Here is a 15,457-nt window from a genome sequence, read left to right as displayed (position 1 = left end):
TTAGTAAATACTCTTTTAATCTGTATGGTGGTTATGTGAGAGTTGTGAGTTGTAGATGGGTGGCTGGCTGTTACGTCACTACTTTCTTACTAAGAACCTTACGTGACAATACTGTAATACATGATACTATAAAACGATTACCGGGGTAGTGCTTACATAGTAGTTGTTGTTTGGTCGATATCGGTTTGTAGTCTGTCTTCCTCACCTTGGTTTTATTTATTTATCTCGAGTGCTATACTAGCAAAGTAGGTGGCGATTATGTAAGGGGTATGTTGAGGCTAGTTTGGTAGGTTAGAATCAAAAATAGTTGGTGGTGGTGATTAATTGTTCGGTGTATATACCTTCCTATTATCTAGTATTTACTATCTGTGTAGTTGTGACAGATTGTGCAGATTGGAGAATGATATTGAGGATTAGAAATTCATCTCGTAGTGGTCTGTGAGTGATAATGGTACTATAATGACGTATAGTATAAGTTGGAGGTGGAACTAGACAGTATCTTCACATTAAATTATATCACTGCGCATCACCCAATTCTATCAATCTTGTATGCCGGGTATCATGCTAGTCGCTAACAGAGACAAGACAATCAAATCAGACAGCCAACTCCATGCTAAAATGCTATTTATTATTTCCCTTGCTTCGTCGCTCCATTCGTCGCTCGGTTCGCTGCCCATTTCGTACATTGGTCACTTCCGATGTCACATGCGCGTACCTGCTGCTTGACCCATGTGCATTATCCAACAGTAATCGCATTGTGAAACTTCCCGGGTCGAATCCCGGTATTGCAGGAATGGGCTGGTTGGGGTTGAGTCCCGATTTGCCCGGCAGCAAGGCGGGGATCTTGTTAACTCCACGCAACGGTTCGATCATCGTCCAATCGCGGGTCACGTCGCGTCGGACTTCGTTGTCGTCTTGTGCGATTCCGCCGTCCGGGGAGATCTGCAGCAAACTCCGATGTCAGTATATATTCCTGCAGTTGACTCTTGATTTCCAATGTATGCTCAAGGGAATTGGGTACCACGTACGCCAGATGAAAACTTCCGCCCCGGCATATGCACGTAATCATCGAACGAGCTTTCTAGGGCCGCAAAGTTGAACCCCTTGTCTGCCGTGAGGGGCTCGAAACGCTGGCCCACTTCTGTCCGGAAATCCACCGGCCGTCGACGCACGGGCTTGTATCGCGGTAGGGCTAGCAGGGGCCCCGGGTAACTCGACCACCAGCATTGGACGACTGGATCGATGTCCAGCGCAAACTGAACTCGGCTCTCCGCGCGGGGTTTCGAGATCAGCATGGCGAAGGTGAACTCGCGCGGCAGGCCCGATCGCTGCAAGTTGTTCTCCTCCAGGGTCCACACGATCTCGCCGCCCTCAACGTCGAAGGCTCGGCCGCGCGGGCTTCTGAGCGATCGCACCGACCCCTGGATCCGCATCATCTCATACCGCTTATAACGTCCGTTCATGCCACCGCTGGGTGAGAGACTCGCGACGAGAGGGAGGTCAGAAACTCCAAGCGAGCCGCTGAGGCTGTAGTTCCATTGTAGGGTTTCAGGGGAAACGGCGCCGTAGAGGAGGTGCGGGGCATGCATGAGGAAGCGGGGATGGCGGGTCCGGTTGCTTGACGATGACTGCTCCCTTGCGCTCTGAACAGAGGCCCGAATGGTGGCTGCTTTGAAGCGATGGGAGAGTGTATTGGGCGAGTGGAAGACGAAGGTGATACCGAGGAAGTCCACGTGGTTGTGATCTTGGTTGGACACGGCGGGGCTGGCGTAGAACCCGTGCTGAAGACGCTGCACGTGTGCAGTAATGTACGCATCGCCTGGAAGGTGTCGCTCGTAGATACAAGCGCCATTCACGAGGAGACGGGGGTTGACAAGGTTGGGGTCCGGGGTGGCTGTTGGGTCAGAGGGTGGTTGCTTAGCTTGGCCGGCTGGCTTCAGGGGGGACGAAGAGTCCGGCGCTGGAGCGGCAGGACGGTCGATTGTCACCATGGCCATTGTAGGGTGTGCCATGGTGAAGGATGGTGTTTCTCCTCCATCGCGGTCATCCCGAATACCCATTGCGATATTGTTGTTGGATCTCCATCAGAAAGGAGTGCGGAGGAGGAGGTCGAGAGAAAAAGTGCTATGGTATGTCGAAGTGATGGGTGCGTTTTGCGGGTGGAATGCCCGAGTTTCGCGACCTTATCAGCGAGACCATTTTATCCAGCGTTGGGGAAGGACGATGACGACAAACGAGTCGACAGATGGACGAGGTTATATCAGGTGAGAGAGGCGGCGCGGGTCAGCTGGAAGTCTGCGATGGCCGCATGGGTCGCGGGCGCCAAGAGGAGCAGAATCAGTCGACAGCGATCATTACGAAGACCATTGTCAGGTGAAAGAAAAGGGTCTTTCGATGAGAGACTGACCTCGACGGAGGTGATGAGTTGAGGGAAGGGGAGGCAGCATGGAGGATGGTTGAAAATGAGATAGTTGTGGAGTCGGAACGAATGATGGAGGCGGATCCAGTCACGGGAACCTTATTTCCATTGCCCCCCGGAACTTCTTACTGCGCTTCAATATCTCCATTATCAGACGGCTAATCTATCTGATCTCAGACTATGCAAGGGGCCGCAGGTTGATCTCTACTAATCGCTACTAAAACAGCGCTAATCCAGATATCCAGCTCCTATAGTAGTCGCATCGCTATCAGCTGCTACAACGATCAGGAGATCCAGTTGATGCTATTAGGTCTGATCTTGCGATCTAAAGAGATCCAGTGTCTGCTTGAAAACCTGTTGGTTTGAGTCACCGTGTGGATCATAGGTAGATAGAGGGAGGCATCGCCATGAGACTCAACTACAGTTCATGACTAGCGTGTATCGTGATCTATAGCTAGCAAGGTTCGTTCACGGCATACCACCAAGCAGACAGAACAAACTTGCAATATCCCAATTTATTGAAATTGTCTGATTATAGAAACAGTTGCAATTCCTGACGGCCTGCTCCAGGCTGACTGTGACCAGAAGAAGTGTTGCTTGGGCAGCATTGGAGATTCGTATCAGGCTCTCTGACTACAAGCTACCACCGTTATGATAGAGAATGCCGTTATTGGTCTATTTCAATGAGGCATTTTGGCCGTGGAATACGTGTACAGACCGCTGCTTACAGATTCATCCATTCTCCCTAAATATAATACCGTCGTCTCGTGTCCGGTCTAGACTGCCAAGGCCCAGTCCAGCCACTATGCAGGACTCTAATACACTGAGTGAGAAGATGGAAGCGTACCAGGGTAACTCATGTTTCATGATCGACCGATGCTGGTTCGCAAGCAGTGTGTAGCTGGAATAAGCGCGTGTCGATCCATCCCAAGGACAAGCTAGCAACGGGCTAGTAGCACTTGATTAGCACGATGGGTTCGTGATTGACAGCACTCGATCACCTTCATTAGTCTGTGAGGAGCTGGCCCTATCACGTCCAACTCCATGCATCGAAAGATATACTCGGTACTGATTGTTGCACCGATCTGCTTCATTTCAATTGGCAACTAGATCTGATGGCAACGACACAGCATGGTTTGTTTCCTACTACAGTAGCTCAATCCTGCATTTTGTTCCACACAAGAGCGATGCCACAGCCTCATAGACACGACAATCGGGATTTGGTTGAGGTGAACCGGCAACGGATGCCGAAAGAGCAACGCCATTGTGGGGTACTTCCCTGCAGGTTATGCATATAGCCGTGCTATCCGAAGTTGAAAGAAAGCAGGGATTGTTGGTCATTGCGACTTTAGTTGAGAATCACATCGACAGCGGACAAGACAGTCTTGCTCCGGAAGGAGACTCGATTACACGACCAGCCTATACCCTTCGTCGAACACGTGGATCTGGCGGTTTCGCGGCTTGGACATCAACCACCATACATTCAGAGCGCATGCTAATCCGTCAGATGATGCAGATAGACGGGATACGTCGATTCAAGACACGGCAAGCCATAACATCGACACGAGGGTATAACGCCAGGTGAACTGTTCCAAAGAAACCGGATTGTGTCACCGGTAGCCGCAGACGCAGTTCCACGCCAAGAATATAAAAGGCAACGGAAAGCTATTGGCGGGTGGCTAGCAGCCGGGCAGGCTGGATCGTGGAAGATAGTAGTGGCTGGATTGAGATGCAGCGGCGCGAAAGACCGCGGACCCTGGCCTAGAGTGACCGGGCATACTTGGGGCTAGTGCCAACTAGGCACTCTCACCGAGCAACGTGCAGGCTGGCATCGCAATTTTGCGTCCAGGTGCAGGGAGCCACTAAGCATGAAGAAAGCCACAGTAGATAGATAGATACTCACAAAAATTGAGGAGTGAAAGCGAAGCAAGAGACCAAAAAATTACGAGCCACCCCGCGCTTTGCGTAGCTGCCTGAGCTGACCGCAAAGTGTGCATGGATCCGTCCGAGATTGCCGCTGCTATACTCAAGTTTTCACTTAAAGAGCACATGCACAGATCCAAGACTGGCGCTAATTACGTGTGGACTTTTGCATCCAAACCCCGCAGTCTGGAGTTTCTCCGGTGTAGGCGATGCAGTGCAGTGCCGTGTGATGCTCAGTTTTCCGAGCGCATGCCTGAAAGTAGCACCCTCAACCCTAGGAAACAGGTTGTGATAGTGGGGGATGTTCAAATATCAGTCTCGAATATCAGCCTAGGGGGGATCTCTGGAAAGTGGTAAAAGGTGTATATTGCTTAGTCCACTGGAAGCTCAGCAAGAGACAGATGGGGAGCTTGAGCTTGGGAGTGGAGGCGATCCGTGCAGGGAAGGGCTAGATTGATAGGTACCGTAGTGAACAGGGAGACGGCCATTATTGGTCAGATAAGTGAGGTTGTTGCCTGTAGGCAATAATCCTAAGGAGTCAGCTAGTGGCCCAAATGGTGGTTGGGTTGTTGCTTGGAGGAAAAAATGTGGGAGATGGAGGCCCAAGCGGTGTGATGGGAGAAAATGGAGCAAACAGGGAAAAAAGGGGAAATCAAGAGCACAAGGCGATCCGAAAAGGCCTCGGAATCCCAATTGGAAACGACACGAGTAGGGCGAGAACCGGCACCCATCAGATCTGACAGATCGCACCCGGTCGGCATGGCAGTCCCGGGTGAATCAGGTGTGGCTAATCGAGTCCAAGCTCCTGCCCAAGAAGGTTCAAGTTGTTTCATGGAAAGATGAGAACCAACCAGAGGCCACGGCCGGAAAAAGTACGCGGAAGGGGAAAAAAAAAATAGAGAGCGATCGTGCAACTTTGAACAGGAAATTGTGGCTGGACTTGCAGGAATCAGCAGCAGCAGCAGCAAGAAGCAAGAGCAGCAACAAGCAGCAGGCTTACTCCATAGTCGGTTCCGAGCCTGTGGCCAAACCCACTTGACTGAATCGTTGGCTGACTGGGTTTGGTAGGGAAGTGGTCGGCAGGCTGACTCGAGAGTGCCGGGGACCCCGTTCCGGAGTAGTGCCGATTGAGCTCAGAACCGAGAGTGTAAGAGTGAGAATGTGAGAGATCGTCACCCTCAATGATTGATTAATAATGATAGCAATAATTATAGTAATAATATCCGTTTGGTATCACAGAAAAAAGTAAATAGTACCCACGTTAGTAGAAATTACTGGAAGCTCCCCTGCGTCCCAGTTCACAAGTACATATCAGGCGTCCAGATAACTATCTACGTATATCTATTACTACTTATAGTAGTTAATTAACCAGCCAGATGAGCTCATGTCAGAGACAGAGCCTTGTTATGGATCACAATTAATCTTAGTACTTAACTAGTAGTGACTGTGATTAATAATGTAATAAGAGTCAGCTTCCTCTGCCAAGAGAAGGATGATGATGGATGATGGATGATGACGAGGATAATCTACGAGATGGTGAGTTAATTGTCTTATTATATGAGATGGGCAGCAGCAGCAGAAGAGGAAATAATCGAGTCGAGGTTGTTTCGGACTAACCGAAAAGAGACCCCGCTTCGAAATTTCAGATGTTTAAAACTTAACGCCGGACAGGAAGTAAGTGGAAGTAAGAGAAAAAGTAGGCTTATCTCCGACCCACCGTTAAGAATGATGACAAGCAGCCCAAACAAACAACCCAAACATCAAAGTCAAAACGAGGAAAGTGCGCCAGGAAGATGATTTCCTCGCTGAATCCGCGTCGCTCCTTCCGCTTCCAGAGCCATTCGGGTCCAGCCGACCCCTGAATCCATGGCTCCCGTGACCAATCACATTTCTAGAAACTGACATCCGTGGACCTCATCTTGACTCATGAGTAAAAAAGAAGAACAAGATGAAAAAAAAAGACCCACCGCAGTTCACCCGATGGAAAGTCCAGCTTTCCATCGCCTTCTTGCTGCAGTTCCAATTGTCAGCAAATCCACTCCTTCGATTCAGTTCCGCTACCTGGTCCTTCCGTCTCTCTGCGCTCTCTGATTGCTTGGTTAATTCCGTTTGCTTGTCGTCGCCGCCACGGATATGGACCCTGGTCCGTTTCGGGTCCATTTGGCATGGCTACAAGCCGAGTCTATTGTCAATGCTCGTTTGCAATCCTGACAAATCCGCCTCCAATCTTGCCTGTCTTTCTCCAGTTCTTCCCTCATGAATAATTTTTTTTCTCCAAAGTGGTCCCGCGGCGTTAGCGTCTGATAACGCCGGCGCCGCCAATATCGTTTATACCCGTGATGCAACGTCCTTCCCTCCTCCACTGACTTATTTATTATCTTTCCCCCCCCCCCTCCCTAGTGTCAGTGGATGGCTCTTGTTTCTTTTTCCCTTTGAGTCGGTTACGGTCTTTCTTTCTTTTCTCCTCCACCCTCACCCTAATCTCCACTCCTCTCAAGGCGTGTGCTGGAGCTCCTGGAGCGCCCCAGTTCCGTGCCGCATCAACCCTCTACATACCCCCCTAACTGCACTAATCATCGTCTTTATCTTTGGCTGTACATATCTTCCATACATACTCCAGCTAAACGTTGAACATCCCTTGCCTTCCGTATTTGTGGCATTACCTATTAATATCTATTTATTATCCCTATCCTTTCCCCGTTCTCCTTTCTTCGATCGGAGTTTTACACCCTCAAGAATTTTCCTGGACTCGCCCGTTTTGTTTTGCGCCACTCGGTTGGTAGCCTACGATATCACCACCACCTTACGTCCGACTTGCAGATCCCTCCCTCGGAATTTGCCTGACGACAGGCGCCACAGTTTCCACCATGGCTGACGAACATCGTCAGCCGGATGCATTGCAAAATGTCCCGACTATCACCCAGGAGCATTCCTACGCCCAAGAAAGCTCCCACGTTATCGCTTCCGACCAAACCGTGACCTCTCAGTCGACTAGCGAGACCGACCTATCCGCTGATGGCCGTTGGGGAGAACAGGAAGAGGAGCCTGTCTCTCGTCGCGGCGCCATGGAGGATTTTGAGGAAATGCGCAAGGAATTGACCCGCCTCAGTTTGCACCAAACCCGTTCCGCTACTCGAGAAGCTCAGCGACTGCGCTCGCGCGCAAGCCAGGCGCGCGATGAGGAGAAGGCTATGGAAGACGACGACGACGACTTGTCCGGCACCACGGACAGCGGTTATGGCGGTTTCGACCTCAGCGAGTTCTTGATGGGCGGCCACCTCGAACGCCGGACGACTGCAGGCGAACCCGCTAAGAAGGTGGGTGTGGTGTTCAAGGACGTCACCGTGAAGGGTGTCGAGACGGGTGCGTCTTTTGTTCGTACCCTTCCGGACGCCGTCATCGGTACCTTTGGACCCGATCTCTACAACATTGTCTGCAAGTTCGCCCCCAAACTCCGCTTTGGTCGCAAGCCCCCCGTGAGAGACTTGCTTCACGAGTTCACTGGTGCTGTGCGGGAAGGTGAGATGATGCTGGTGCTGGGAAGACCTGGTGCCGGTTGCTCCACCTTCCTGAAGACCATCGCCAATGACCGAGAAGCCTTCGCTGGCGTCGAGGGTGAGATCAGCTACGGCGGTATGTCCGCGGAGGAGCAGCACAAGCACTTCCGTGGTGAGGTCAACTACAACCAGGAAGATGACCAGCACTTCCCCAACCTCACGGTTTGGCAGACCCTCAAGTTTTCTCTCATTAACAAGACCAAGAAGCACGACAGGGAGAGTATCCCGATCATCATCGATGCTTTGTTGAAGATGTTCGGCATCTCACACACCAAGAACACCGTGGTCGGTAACGAGTATGTCCGCGGTGTGTCCGGTGGAGAGCGAAAGCGTGTCAGTATCGCGGAGACGTTGGCCACCAAATCCTCCGTCGTCTGCTGGGATAACTCCACCAGAGGTCTCGACGCCAGTACCGCCCTGGATTACGCTAAGTCCCTGCGCATCATGACCGACATCAGCAAGCGGACCACGTTTGTCACCCTGTACCAGGCCGGTGAGAGCATTTACGAACTCATGGACAAGGTGCTGGTGATCGACCAGGGACGCATGCTCTACCAAGGTCCCGCCAACGAGGCGAGACAGTACTTTGTGAACCTTGGTTTCCACTGCCCCGAACAGTCGACCACGGCCGATTTCTTGACTTCCCTGTGCGATCCCAACGCCCGTCAATTCCAGCCCGGCCGGGAAGCTTCGACTCCGAAGACCGCGGAAGAGCTCGAGTCCGTGTTCAGACAAAGCAGTGCCTACCAGCGTATCCTGGACGATGTTTCTGGCTATGAGAAGCAGCTTCAAGACACCAACCAGGAGAGCACCCGTCGCTTCCAGAAGTCGGTCGCCGAGTCGAAGAGTAAGACCGTGTCCAAGAAGTCGCCGTACACCGTTTCTCTGGTCCGCCAGGTCGCCGCCTGTGTGCGTCGTGAGTTCTGGCTGCTCTGGGGTGACAAGACCTCGCTCTACACCAAGTACTTTATTATTCTTTCTAACGGTTTGATTGTCTCGTCCTTGTTCTATGGTGAATCGTTGAATACCAGCGGCGCCTTCTCTCGTGGTGGTGCTCTGTTCTTCTCGATTCTGTTCCTGGGTTGGTTGCAGTTGACGGAACTGATGCCGGCGGTCAGTGGTCGTGGCATTGTTGCCCGTCACAAGGATTACGCCTTCTACCGTCCGTCAGCTGTTTCCATTGCTCGTGTGGTTGTGGATTTCCCAGCCATCTTCTGCATGGTCGTTCCCTTCACCATTATCGTCTACTTCATGTCCGGACTCGACGTGACCGCTTCCAAGTTCTGGATCTACTTCCTCTTCGTGTACACGACGACGTTTTGCATCACGTCCATGTATCGCATGTTCGCTGCACTCTCGCCATCGATTGACGACGCTGTCCGATTCAGTGGTATCGCGCTTAACGTGTTGATCCTGTTCGTTGGCTATGTCATCCCCAAGCAATCTCTCATCGATGGTTCGATCTGGTTCGGATGGCTCTTCTACGTCAACCCGTTGTCTTACAGTTACGAAGCCGTTCTGTCCAACGAGTTTGCTGGTCGACTCATGGACTGCGCCTCATCGATGTTGGTCCCCCAGGGCTCTGACTTGGATCCCAGGTACCAGGGATGCTCTCTCACCGGATCTCAGCTCGGGCAGACGCAGGTTTCGGGTTCCAACTACATCGAGACCGCCTACCAGTTCACCCGCCATCACATGTGGCGTAACTTCGGTGTCGTCATTGCCTTCACTGTGCTCTACATCCTGGTGACCGTTTTTGCTGCCGAGTTTCTCTCGTTCGTCGGTGGTGGCGGCGGTGCCTTGGTATTCAAGCGTTCCAAGCGTGCTAAGCAGCTCACGGCACAGAGCGGCAAGGGAAGTGACGAAGAGAAGACCCAGGGCGCTGGTGTTCAGGCCCAGTCCAACAGCAATAGCGACTCGTTCAACCGCATCTCCTCTAGCGACCGCGTCTTCACCTGGTCCAACGTTGAATATACGGTTCCCTACGGCAATGGCACAAGGAAGCTTCTCAATGGTGTCAACGGCTATGCTAAACCCGGACTCATGATTGCCCTGATGGGTGCTTCCGGAGCTGGTAAGACTACGCTCCTGAACACTCTGGCTCAGCGTCAGAAAATGGGTGTGGTCACTGGCGATATGCTTGTTGATGGCCATCCTCTGGGCACCGACTTCCAGCGAGGCACCGGCTTCTGTGAGCAGATGGATCTCCACGACAATACCGCTACCATTCGCGAAGCTCTCGAATTTTCCGCGCTGCTCCGTCAGGACAGAAACACTCCGGATGAGGAAAAGCTTGCCTACGTTAACCAGATCATTGACCTTTTGGAACTCGAGGAAATTCAGGATGCCATCATTGGCTCCCTCAACGTCGAGCAGAAGAAGCGCGTCACCATCGGTGTCGAGCTGGCTGCCAAGCCCAATCTTCTTCTTTTCCTCGACGAGCCCACTAGCGGTCTGGACAGTCAAGCGGCCTTTTCCATCGTGCGTTTCTTGAAGAAGCTTTCTCAAGCCGGACAGGCTATCGTGTGTACGATCCACCAGCCTTCGTCCATGCTGATTCAACAGTTCGACATGATCTTGGCTCTGAACCCTGGCGGTAACACTTTCTACTTCGGCCCGGTCGGTCATGAAGGACGCGACGTGATCAAGTACTTCGCCGACCGCGGTGTTGTCTGCCCCCCTTCGAAGAACGTCGCCGAGTTCATTCTTGAGACGGCGGCTAAGGCGACCAAGAAGGATGGCAAGAGCTTTGACTGGAACGAGGAATGGAGGAACTCGGAGCAGAACCAAAAGATCCTGGACGAGATCAAGACCATCAGAGAGGAGCGCAGCAAGATCCCGCTTGATGAGCAGGGCGTGCCGTACGAATTCGCTGCTCCTGTTACGACCCAAACCTACCTCCTTATGATGAGACTTTTCAGGCAGTACTGGAGAGATCCCTCTTACTACTATGGAAAGCTTTTCGTCAGTGTCATCATTGGTATCTTCAACGGTTTTGTAAGTACCCTTGGCTCAGCCCTTCCATGCACAGTTACTAATCCATGTAGACCTTCTGGATGCTTGGAAACACCATCTCTAGCATGCAGGACCGGATGTTCTCGATCTTCTTGATTATTCTCCTCCCGCCTATCGTCCTGAACAGTTTGGTCCCCAAGTTCTACATCAATCGGGCACTTTGGGAAGCTCGCGAGTACCCCAGTCGTATCTACGGATGGATCGCATTCTGCACGGCCAACATCATCTGCGAAATCCCGATGGCTATTATCTCCGGACTGATTTACTGGCTGCTGTGGTACTACCCGGCCGGTTTCCCTACGGACTCGAGTAATGCCGGATACGTCTTCCTCATGTCCGTGCTTTTCTTCCTGTTCCAAGCCAGCTGGGGTCAATGGATCTGTGCCTTTGCTCCGTCCTTCACCGTTATTTCCAACGTAAGTTACTCCGTTCCAGAGTTATCTAAAGAAAACAATTAACACATCCACCAGACCCTCCCCTTCTTCTTCGTCATGACCGGCCTGTTCAACGGTGTCGTCCGTCCTTACTCTGCGTACCCCGTGTTCTGGAAGTACTGGATGTACTACGTCAACCCTGTCACCTGGTGGCTCCGCGGTGTCATCTCGAGCGTCTTCCCCACCGTTGACATTGAATGCGCCTCCTCGGAAACCACCCACTTCAACCCTCCCCCGGGCCAAACCTGCTCTCAGTACGCCAGCGACTGGGTCTCGAGTGCCGGCGTCGGCTACCTCTCCAACCCCAACGCCACCTCGGATTGCCAGTACTGCCCCTACGCCAACGGTTCCCAGTACATGCACACCCTCAATGTGCACGATGGCGACAAGTGGCGCTGCTTCGGTATCTTCCTCGCCTATGTGATCATTAACTGGTTCCTGGTCTACTTTATGATCTACTGCGTGCGTGTCCGTGGCTGGTCTTTTGGACTTGGCTACGTCTTCGCTGCGCTGGGAATGCTCTTCGGTAGCATTAAGAAGCTGTTTGTGAGATCGCCCAAGGCGTAGAGATGAGGCTTTACCGCCATTTTTACGACCATAGTATTCGTCTGTTTGATGGATGCTGGTGTGTGGGACTCTCCTCCTGTGATAAAACATGGGAAAGAAAACAAAATAAAATACAAATCACTATCAAAAAGATATATACAGGCCTATGTGGCCTGAGACACGAGATGAAGCAGCAGGAGGATAGAGAAAAGCATATTGGTTCGGATTTCATTTTTTCCTTCTTGGTTTATATTATCATGCAAGATACATAGAGATGCATCAGCGTGTGTGTTTGTCGGGCGGGCTTGGCTTTTTGGTCAAGCCTTTTTCTTCATGTTGTTTCTTTTTTTGGGTTACATTTTGATCCATAATAGGTACATAATGCATATTATTCTATATATATATTCTATATTTTATTGTGGCTAGGAATAGTAATAGTAGGGATTTTGTATCATCAGTTTGATCAGATATGTCTTACTATCAACCGAGATAAATGTCTTGCACATACATCTACCCACCATACATCACAAACCCCTTATCCCTAAGCCCTATCAAGAATAACATCCAGACCATACCCCTTCCTCTTAACTACAACTAGGGTCCAACATCAACTCTGACTCTCCGCAAAAAACCACGGCTTCCTCCCCCCACTATACCTCGCCCCCGGCACCCGCATCGGAACCGGAACAGTATCCCCGAATACAGCGGGGAGGTTTGTCCCGTCGTCATGATTATCGGTTGACAATGAAGAAGATGAAGATGATTCAGAGGTTTTGCCTTTGCCTTTATCTTTATCTTCGGATATCTTATCCTTGACTTCTGGTGTATCCGTCTTGTCTTCAATAACAGGGACTATTACGCCGCATTCCCAGTTTCGGCAGTTCAGCTTGGGGGATTTGGTTGAGCGGTCTTGGACGAGGCGGCCCCTGTTTGGAAGAGAGGTACATGAGTTAGGGGGTGTTGGGATGGGTGAAATCGAAGATTTTGAGTATGAACGTGGTATTTATGAGGAAATACGTACCAGGCACTTTCGGATAGATTGGCACTTCCGATGTAAGCCCATGCGCGGCATTGGGTTGTTTCTGAGAGAGGGATGGGTTCGTCGGGGCGGATGTAGAGGATCTGTTGTTGAGTGTGGGGTGGGATGTTAGAGATATCGTATTTGTAGGGGAAGAGGAAGGGGGTAGGGTGGGATACGCACCTTGTTATGCATTAACAGGCCCTTTCTTTGACTTTCACAGTCTCGGAGTATATGGCGTGGGAAGTTCTCGCCGTTGTACCATCTTGACTGGAAGCAGATGGTGCCTGCGCAGCGGGGGCCACCTTTTGATGTTGCGATGGTGTTCTGGGAGGGGAAGTAGAGACGGAATCGGTCCTTCCATTCGGTGCCCGTGTCTTTCTTGAGGAGTTTGGAGGGATCGTCGCGTCGAGGGACTGGGAAGTTTTTGGCGTAGCGGATTGTGAATTCGGTAAGGCCGTCGTCGCCTTTGGGTTAGAGAGATTTAGGTGTTAGTTATCGGGTCTATGGGCAGGGACAAGGAATATGGGAATGTGTCTACCTTGTGAAGCGAGGTACAAGGAGCGGAGAAATTGGTCTGTTATAGCGCCAACGGAGGAAGCCTTGACTTGTGAGCATGTAGCAGATGGTTGTGGCAAAAGGTAGATGCTTACGATGAAGTCGATGTTCAGTGGTACGGATGTACGAAGGTTCAGACTTTCCACTGCGCGACCTAGGCCGCAGTAGCCTGTTCGTTTCCACGCCATGTCTGTGTGAGAGCCACCGCTGGGACGGTTAGATATATCGATGCGGCTAGTAGCAAAAGGGGACATACATGGTGTGAACGAAGGCATATTTCGATGTTTTGCTAAAGTCAAAGCTATCAAGCTTAGCGATGATGTTCTCATGAAGAGTACTGGCTTTGAGGAAATGAACCAGATCTTCGTAGAAATGGGTCGTTGGCTTCTCGGCGCCATTCTTTTTCGGTAAGTCAATGAGAAAGACGCTCTAGAGGTGTGTCAGCAGGGGTTCTCCAGGGATAGACGCTCTTGTGCTTATTACATTCTCCATGACTCCGTTCATCTCACCCCAGTCAAATGGGGTTAGATTGGCTGTCGGTACCACGAGGCGAAGATATCCAGGGTGGAAGAGCAGCATTAACTTTGAGTGCATGCAAACGACCTGCCCACCCATTGGTGGGAAGCATAACCGCAAGTTCCGCATGGTAGCCGTCTCTGATTCGTACTGGCGTTTCTTCTCCGGTGATTAGCTTGTTCTAGACAAGGCTCGATTCCAGGGTGCAATAGACAATGGAGAATACTCACTGTAGCCTCATCCTCGGCTTGCATGACCATCATGAAACGGGTTTTCTCAATGTTGAATTTACTAAACAGCCAATCCATCTCCCACATGAACGAGCTCAAAACGGCAAGCTCTAAATCAGACTTCTGCAAGACCTCTTCAATCTTGATATCGTCCCCTTGCCGGGGACATCCAAAGGCCCATGTCTTTTTGACAATACCCTCTGGATATTGAACCGACGGTGAAGTAGATGGGATCGACCTAGAGCTTGTAGGCTGTGATGCAGACGTAATCGTACCTTTAGTGGCCACAGTGGGTTGGACAGTAGGCTTTGGGGCTGAGTCGATCTTCGAGTGCTTGGTCTCACGCAGATCAATGGAGCTAGTATCCTCAGCCTTTCTCTTAGCAAGTCGTGCGAGACGTTCTTGCTCCATTTGCTTTCGATCGAGACCGAAGATACCCATGGACTTAGCAGGTTGTTGGTCGTTTGTCTTCTCTTCGACCTCTTTCACTGAGGGAGAATCAGTGCCCTGGGTCTCCCCTTTCTCAGAGTCGCTAATTTGCAGAGGACTGGAGGATTTCCCCGAGCCACCGTGAGCTTCTTGCAACGAGAGCGCGATAGCTCTCCTCAGATCGTCATCATATTGATCATCATCACCCGCCTCATCATCCGTGTCGGATCCGATTACGGACCGCGACTTCGGAAAAACGGGTACAACGTCATCTGAATCGGACTCTGCTGTGAGATCGACAACCTGTCTCTCGGAGCTGCGACGCTGATCGGGTTCAGAGTCTAGATCAAATGTCTCAAACTGACGCTCCCCTTCATGTGGAGCCATATTGAATGATTTTCTAATACCAGAATATACGATGAGTGAGATGATAGATCCAAGAAAGAGGATAGAGTGATAGTGAGGGTAAAGAGGGGATGAGTCGGTAACAACTAGCGGAATAAATAAAGGCCTGATGGTAGTTTGTACCGGAGGTTGTCTGTTTATCAGGCCGACGCTAGAGATGCTTCAGCGCAGCAAAACAAGCGCAACACTGTATTCATCAAACAAATGACTTGAGAACTAAGCAAGAAGTCTTAACAGTTAGGAAATAAGAAGGTTGAATGGATCTGGAGGAGGTTGTTATGAGAGAGGAAGTGCAGGTGCACTTCACACCCTGGGATCCTGGCAGCTGGCACGTGACCGAGACGGGCTGAGCTGGAGAGCACCAGTTGAACCCCCAATGCACCAACAGGGCAGAGGGATGCAGGACA

General features: G+C 51.1%; 3 protein-coding genes across 3 annotated transcripts; 1 reads left to right on the top strand and 2 right to left on the bottom strand.

Moving 5' to 3' along the window:
• Nucleotides 1–560: 560 nt before the first annotated feature.
• Nucleotides 561–2,435, bottom strand: BO79DRAFT_163736 (uncharacterized protein). Its single transcript, XM_025679154.1, has 2 exons — nt 1,029–2,435; nt 561–942 (listed from the first exon to the last, which is right to left on the bottom strand). Exons 1-2 carry the CDS (start codon nt 2,058–2,060, stop codon nt 622–624), a joined length of 1,353 nt encoding a protein of 450 aa, XP_025545534.1. The 5' UTR covers nt 2,061–2,435; the 3' UTR covers nt 561–621.
• Nucleotides 2,436–7,209: 4,774 nt separating this feature from the next.
• Nucleotides 7,210–12,192, top strand: atrF (ABC drug exporter AtrF; the record flags this gene model as incomplete). Its single annotated transcript, XM_025679153.1, has 3 exons — nt 7,210–10,896; nt 10,947–11,330; nt 11,385–12,192. The coding sequence occupies 3 exons, from the start codon at nt 7,210–7,212 to the stop codon at nt 11,913–11,915; spliced, it is 4,602 nt and encodes a 1,533-aa protein (XP_025545533.1). The 3' UTR covers nt 11,916–12,192.
• A 243-nt stretch (nt 12,193–12,435) lies between these two features.
• Nucleotides 12,436–15,032, bottom strand: BO79DRAFT_185491 (uncharacterized protein; the record flags this gene model as incomplete). The annotated part of the gene is made up of 8 exons (XM_025680401.1): nt 12,436–12,820; nt 12,916–13,016; nt 13,096–13,379; nt 13,454–13,514; nt 13,566–13,677; nt 13,727–13,899; nt 13,954–14,145; nt 14,217–15,032. The coding sequence occupies 8 exons, from the start codon at nt 15,030–15,032 to the stop codon at nt 12,502–12,504; spliced, it is 2,058 nt and encodes a 685-aa protein (XP_025545532.1). The 3' UTR covers nt 12,436–12,501.
• Nucleotides 15,033–15,457: the final 425 nt, after the last annotated feature.

The sequence above is a fragment of the Aspergillus costaricaensis genome, assembly GCF_003184835.1.
Source record: "Aspergillus costaricaensis CBS 115574 unplaced genomic scaffold BO79scaffold_1, whole genome shotgun sequence".
Classification (NCBI taxonomy): domain Eukaryota; kingdom Fungi; phylum Ascomycota; class Eurotiomycetes; order Eurotiales; family Aspergillaceae; genus Aspergillus; species Aspergillus costaricensis.
This window is presented reverse-complemented; position numbering and strand designations above follow the sequence as displayed.